We start from the raw sequence: 7,821 nt of genomic DNA on the forward strand, positions 1-7,821 counted from the left end.
TAACAATTTCAATGTGAATGAACGCAAGTTCTTGCAAGAGAACGAAAAGCATTCAAATATATAATTTTTCTCCCATTTCATACTTTTTTCCCCCTGTCCATTTAGTCCCTCCGTAGGGGTCTGATTGTTTGAAGAAAATGGAAGGGGATCTTTGTTGTTTTCTCATTCTTTTCGAATAAAGCATTTAAAGTGACCCCACATTGACTTGTTGTTCTTTACGTAGCTAGAAGCCTACATTGGGAAATCTAACCGTAATTGGAGGAGCACTGCTGATCCAGATTTGGTTATCTGAAAAAGTGTGTATCTGGATCAGGGTGATCCAATCCTATTTTAGCCAGCACAAAACCGGCACAAAAGTAATATGGATTATCAGATCCTGGATAGCAAAACATGGGATTTCAAAATCTAGATAATTCTCATCTTGAATTTTTTGTCTTGTCTGTTGATGAAATCAGCCTTTGATCATCCGAAATATGCAACATGATTGCAACATTATGATAGCAAATTCATGGGTTGAATCAACTTGACAAGCCATTTAATGCTTGATAGTCATTTTATTAATATCTGCTTACAGTTTTTTGATGGTCCCATGCACAGTCATTCTACTGGCTATAACTGCAACTTCTTCTACTAACCTGAGCCCTAATCTAACAGCCCACTGATACTTAACTAATACTCTGAGAGCTATTTCACATGTAGGTCCAGGGTTACTTATTGTCAACAGAATGTCTAAAAAGGAAACCATCAAAATAAAGTATAACCAATGTTTGTCACCTTTGTTAGAAATAAACAAACTATGTCTGTTTTTTCATGGGAGAAAGACTACCCTTTAATCCTTTTTTTTCCCAAGCATGATTGCCCCTGCAAATCAAGTTAAAGTTCTGAATTATGCAAAAATGAGAAATGCATACTCACTCCACAGAGATTAAAATGTTCTTAAATCTGCAATTTATTACAAAACAGAGTAGGGATTGAATAGATGTTCTTCAGAACACAAACATGTTAAAACATGCAACCCTAAAAGATTCAATTTGACAATACAGTTCTAATAGAAACTCTATAATAACATAAATAGCAAGAGTATTTCAGGCCCAGAACATGTTGAACCTCTGGTAGTTTGTATTGCACAGGGAACATTCTCCTTATTTAGTGAACATACACACAATATATATTAAAGGAATTAGAAATAACCATGAGAACATAAAAGTGCTTAGAAGATGCAACAGGCCTATAATTATTTCACACACTGCAAGTCATTTTTTTTATATTGTATAAAAATATAAAAAAAACATGACTAAATGAAAAAGATCAAAACAGTAGCTTACCCAGAACAGCTATTTAGGATAATTGTGGGTTGTGAGCTATATGTAGCAATAGTGCATATAGTAATGCAACAAACTGGCAATAGTTCTCGGGAAATTACTATTACAATTTTCAGTTTAAAAATGAACTTGACTTAACTTACTTGGGTAGGGGAGGATGTCTCAATTTAGTCAGCCTTCAGGATAGAAGTGCTTGCGATCAGACAGCTGCTTAATATAACCCATAACAAATACACGTACATACAGAGTTTTTTTGTTTGTTTTTATGCCGTTTGACCATGGCTATCATAATTATTACCGCAGAAATTATGTTTAAAGACACCTAAATTAAAGTTCCGGGATTCATAATGGTCTGATTTGTTATAAGACCAATATCACATATTGCAATGTTATTAAAGTATCAGCATAAACATTCGTGAACATTCAATAAAATCAATGCACTGAATATCACCTGTGCCAGTAATAGTAAGTTTAGCACAAAAATTATTTCTATATGTATACATTCCCTTCCGAATCTCACAGAGACGGAGAGTGTGAGCATTAGCTGTCCATGAGCTAGCAGCAGGAGCAACTTTATCACTCTCTATGGGCTTCTCCTTTGACTTTATCGGACTTTATGCCTCCACGTCCCCCCAGATTGCTTGCGAGCTTCTCCGCCGGTCTATACGGTAATTTCTCGACCGTGCGACAGAGAGTCGAGTGGTTATGACGTAATCGTTAGCCTATTTTTACAAAAAATGCTTCTACGGGGCCATAACGTAAGATACAAAGTAATGGAGCCTTTTATACATTGTCGTGTTTCTTTAGAAATAAATAATGGACATATGGAGTCTTTGGACGCCTCCGATGTAAAGTTATTCGCTATTAAAGTGACGCCAAAATGAATGGGAGTCAATGGATTGCTAAATGCAGATGATGGTCTGCTACAATGGCGGCGCCCGGAGAAGCTTCAGTTTCCGGCGGATGGATTACCCCCTTGGTGAATCCTCATTGTGAAGTTGTAGACACACGTCTGTGCAGCAGCCATTATAAAACGATCATCTGTAATTCTAGACAGGGATTCTCCTGAGCTTTTCTTGTGCACAGTCCTCCATGAATTGAACCGTACACTGTACCTTTGTGATGTTATCACCAAGATAAACAGGGTTTAAATCAGGTTGCTGTAAAATTCTTCTTGTATTTGAATGTTTTACTTAAAAATAAAACCAAAATGTAAATACATTTTTAGACAAAGGACTGAACGAGTTTAAGGCAATACAACTAAACAGTACTTGCCTGTTATCATCAGATATGTTCCAGGACTGAAATACAGCGAAGTGAACTTAATCACTAAGAAAATGTAATTCGGAAAATGTTTACATGAGAAGTTTCATTCCCTACCACAAAAAGCAAGGATGATTACAATGACAGCATACATATTTTCTCCACATTGGCTCATTTTGAAGAATAAGAGGCGTTGAATAAGAGAGTTGCCTTTCATTGGTTAACCAACAGCCCCCCTTTTCACCCCAAAGATACACCTCTGATGCATTTTAAGGCACAGTTAAAAGGTGTAAAATAGGCTCTGATCCATATTTATTAAAACTGATATGTTCTGCATATGTACTGCATATCTATAGCACGAGTTCATGCTTTATTTTTGAGTGCTATTTATACGCAGAAATAAAAGCTCTAGCGTAAAGTTCTGCCAGGAGGACTCAAATGATCATTATACTTTTTGGTCTATCCAATCACTATCTAATACTTGGAGTATAAAAGATGGTTACTTACACTTGTTTGAGTTTGCAGATGACGACGCAAACATTCACCTCCATCCTCCCCACCACCACCAGGATGTCTACACCCCCCCGGGGGTCAGCTGCGCCCCTGCCTTCATCTTCAGGCAGAGTCCGCTACCCTCCGAATGTGAACTGTGGACGGGGCCTGCGCCAATGAACTTTACCATCTAATCTTTTCGTTTTAATTTTCTGGTCAAGTCAAATGTCATTGTGATATCATCTCGCCTTCCGAGTTCGTAAAGAAATGACCTTTTACGTGCATCCGGTATGCACTTTTTGAGCGTACATATTATAGACCCTTTTTTGCCGTACATATGATATGCAATTTTTTGCGTGCATATATGCACTATACTTACCCAACCAATTCTACCCAACAGGTACATTTTGCATAGCAGATGCATGTAAAAGATTACTTTTGCATATAAAGAGCACGCCAAATAAAAGCATGTACTTGTGCTATATAGCCTACGCAGTGCCAGGAGATCATGTTGGTTCTTTTAAACAAAGCACATTTAATAATATACAAATAATTACAATATGTCAAAAGATAAAGGGTTCAGACCATAATAATAATGATGGTGATTGAAAGGAAACCAGTATTTCTGATGCTTTATTGTCCATGTCTGCTTTCTTCTGTGTCTTGCAATGTGGGTCAGAAGCAAAAATGCATATACATCTAATGAGCTGTAGAGACCCTTGTACTTGCCCACAAAAACCATATACAAAGACAGACACACGTGTGGTTTCAGTGACAGGATGGAAAACTAAGTGGCCTATTTTTTAAAGTTTGCTCATGGTTATTTGTTGTAGCTTATCATTAAAGAACAAAAAAACAGACCACCACAACTTTAAAACTAAATGTAAAAATTAAGATTGCATTTGTAATGCAACGTATTATTATTCAGTTATCCTGTCACTTTTATTCCAGCTGATGTCTGGCCTTTATATAAACTCTTGTTTTCCTGTTTAAACAATGATCATACTCCATTCACTTTATATTATCACAAAAATACAAACATTTGTTTCTAATGTGCCTGAATTACAGTACAATCTGAGCATAATCTTAAGTATTAACATCAATTGTATTAAATATTGACCAGGGCCTATAAACTGGCCTAAAACAAAAATGCAATTTTAATAAAATGTTACGTACGTATATTGAAAGCATGAAAATACATATTGCAGGGGTAAGAAGTGTATGTGATGTGTCTATAGTGTCTATAATAATGATACGATCTGTTTTTAAAGCATATTTTTATTTCTTGAAATCTGTAGTTATTAAAAATAATGCTGTACCCCTAACATTTCTTTATACGTTTTAAACAACTGTGCTGCATTTATCACTTGAAACCAAAATGAAGCATAAGTAATGGCTCAGCTTTCTTCGGTGATGTTCGGCACATTACATTTAAGGCTGGAGTAGATTGCATTCCTTCTCGTCTTTCTTCGCTCAATCGCCGAGTTCTCACTACTTGTGTCGTCGTCTTCAGGAAATTGCAGGGTTGTGTAGTTAAGATCTATACTAACTCTATTCTGTGAGGGAAGAAAAAGGGAAAGCATTGTAGCACAGCAACTTCATCTGCTACATTCCTGTAACTCAAAACTCAAAAAATAAAACTTCTGACTTACAAGAGAACCGGCATCAGAGGGTGGTGTGCCTGGTGGAGATGGGTCAGAAACTCCTGAAACATATTGAAACGTGCTATACAGTTGTGCCGGGAAAGTAAAACAAGGAAAATAATGGGAATAAAACAAGAAATACTGGCCACAACCGAGCCCTTTCAAAAAGACAACATTTAAACGTCATTACAATGTTGACATTTACCTGCATGCGATTCACTCGTTCTCCTCAGTCTTTTACATAGAAATATGTTGACTATTCCACTCAAGAGCAAAATGAGTGTATTGAAGACAAACACCGCATGGTACGACCAGTCTTGACCTTGATTTTCTAAAACATGCGGGAAACATTTTGGTCAGGTAAATAGTGAAACAAATGCTTGCATATCAATAAAATAATGACCAAAACAAGTGAATATTATAACAATGTTGAATATCATTATTATTGTCAAAGCAAAGTCTGAACATAAGTGATTTTTGAAAAATAAAATATACAACTTACTTTTTAATAATGTGTGTTGCATGGTGTATTCTTTGGACGTATTATCTAGTACTGTACATGAGGCTCTTTTCGCTTAATCAGAGGTGGACAGTAACAAAGTACATTTACTTGAGTACTGTACTTAAAGTGTTAGTTCACCCAAAAATGAAAATAATGTCATTAATGACTCACCCTCATGTCGTTCTAAGCCCGTAAGACCTCCGTTCATCTTCGGAACACAGTTTAAGATATTTTAGATTTAGTCTGAGAGCTTTCTGTCCGTCCATTGAAACTGTATATACAGTACACTGTCCATGTCCATAAAGGTAATAAAAACATCATCAAAGTAGTCCATGTGACATCAGTGGGTTAGTTAGTTTTCGAGTTTTTGAAGCATCGAAAATACTTTTTGGTCCAAAAATAACACAAAATAAGACTTTATTCAGCATTGTATTCTCTCCCGGGTCTGTTGTCAATCCTTCACAGTTACGCTGATGGCGTAAGACGCTGATGACGTGTTATCTGGTGCGCCCGAACTTCATTTATAGACTGAGGGAACCGCACGCTGTAAAAGTGTCTCATCCGCGACATGCACATTTACGCACCATTAAAAATGATATCCACGCAAACAATGTAGAATAGCTTGAATATAGCGTGCGTCTCCCTCAGACTGTAAACGAAGCTCGGGCGCACCAGATAACACGTCATCAGCGTCTTACGTCAGCAGCGTCACTGCGGAGTCCTGAACGCAGATTGACAACAGACCCGGGAGAGAATACAATGCTGAATAAAGTCTTATTTTGTGTTATTTTTGGACCAAAAAGTATTTTCGATGCTTCAAAAACTTCTAACTAACCCACTGATGTCACATGGACTACTTTGATGATGTTTTATTACCTTTATGGACATGGACAGTATACTGTATATACATTTTCAATGGAGGGACAGAAAGCTCTCGGACTAAATCTAAAATATCTTAAACTGTGTTCCGAAGATGAACGGAGGTCTTACGGGCTTAGAACGACATGAGGGTGAGTCATTAATGACATTATTTTCATTTTTGGGTGAACTAACCCTTTAAGTACACTTTTTGAATATCTGTACTTTACTTGAGTATTATTTTTTCTGGAAACTTTTACTTTAACTTCACTACATTTGAAAGACAAATATCATACTTTTTACTCCACTACATTTCTGTCAAGGTCCTTGAGTAGAAAGTAGTAACGTACGTCAGGGATGATTTGGGTTGCATTTTGGTTGTAAATGAAAGTCTGGTTGACGTCAGAACTCGACTGATGTTGGTTTCTGACGTCAACTGATTTTCAACCACAATACGTCTGTCCAACGTTGGAGATTATCGTCAATCTGACATTGGATTCTGACATCAACATGATTTTAATTTTCAACGTTGGGTTTGGTCTTCTAAATGCGAATTTTGTCATTGTTTTGGAGCACACTAGCTTATAGATAAGGCTAACATATTCATACTAAAAGCCAAAAAACTGGGAACAGCCATTTGGGTGTCCGAAACCATTGTGGACGTTATCGAGTAGGCTACACTTATTCAATCCCACGACTGGAACTGTGTTCTAGAAATAAATGTGATATTGATATGAGGGTAGGCAGGCAGAGATTCAGAGGCATAAGGTACTGTAAATTGGCTATTACATGCAACAATAATAAAACAATGCATTGACGTTCACTTTTATACTTAAGTACTTTTAAAAATTATTACTTCTGTACTTTTACTTAAGTAAAAATTTATATTTACAACTTTTACCTGTAAGAGAGTAATATTTGACCAGTAGTATCTGTACTTTTACTCAAGTAAAGAAGTTGTGTACTTTGTCCACCTCTGCACTTAATACGCTTAATACAAAACAGCTTTATATGCAATTGTAGTAGTAATCACTGCAGTGGTTCTTACCTTTTAAAAGAAGTCTTAATCCACAATTGGTTTCGTTACTCAATGTGCATTGATAATGTAAGAGTTCTGTTGATCTTTCAATACTAAGAATGAAGTAATTATGTCCTTGTATATTATAAAAGCTTGAGTCACATTTTACTACAACCGTTTCACCTACAGAGAAAAACCACGAGTGGGCCTGTTTAAATACATATGCATGCAATACTCAATTACTGACAATGTGATATAAATTCAAAAGGAAATTAACTTACACATGTTGCGTGTGAAGAGTGTCAACTAGATAGCGTCTCACTAGACCATATGGTCACAGCTCTGAGGCTTTGAGCAGTGCCTTATATAGACCACCTTATCATCTGAAGAAGAGCTGTTATAGTGTGTGAAAGTACGTCTGGTTTGGCTTTTGCGGTGAGGCTACAAAATCTCACCTAATCAAATATATAGTCTATAGCCTATAGAATGTCACTGGTGCAGTCCTCTCAAAATTATGAGTAAAATGCCATCAAACATGTCCTAAATCATAATTCTGTAATATGTATTCAAAGGAAATATACATTAAAACGTTCAGGAGAACATTAAGATGAATCAACCCAAAAAGCATGAGGAGGTATATACCCAACCTACCTCTATCCCACAAGTTTTCCAGGGTTTGGACCAAATTCGGGGCTTATAGCCCTCCCCTCAGACAGCTCGCTA

The 7,821-nt window shown here is 36.6% G+C and overlaps 1 protein-coding gene across 1 annotated transcript; it reads right to left on the minus strand.

Annotated features, from left to right (window-relative positions):
* Positions 1–4,344: 4,344 nt before the first annotated feature.
* Positions 4,345–7,466, minus strand: LOC306991551 (uncharacterized protein). The gene is made up of 5 exons (XM_079599506.1): positions 7,380–7,466; positions 7,129–7,281; positions 4,926–5,051; positions 4,730–4,782; positions 4,345–4,633 (listed from the first exon to the last, which is right to left on the minus strand). The coding sequence occupies exons 1-5, from the start codon at positions 7,381–7,383 to the stop codon at positions 4,475–4,477; spliced, it is 495 nt and encodes a 164-aa protein (XP_079455632.1). The 5' UTR covers positions 7,384–7,466; the 3' UTR covers positions 4,345–4,474.
* Positions 7,467–7,821: the final 355 nt, after the last annotated feature.

The sequence above is a fragment of the Phoxinus phoxinus genome, assembly GCF_949152265.1.
Source record: "Phoxinus phoxinus genome assembly, chromosome: 2".
Taxonomy (NCBI): Eukaryota; Metazoa; Chordata; class Actinopteri; order Cypriniformes; family Leuciscidae; genus Phoxinus; species Phoxinus phoxinus.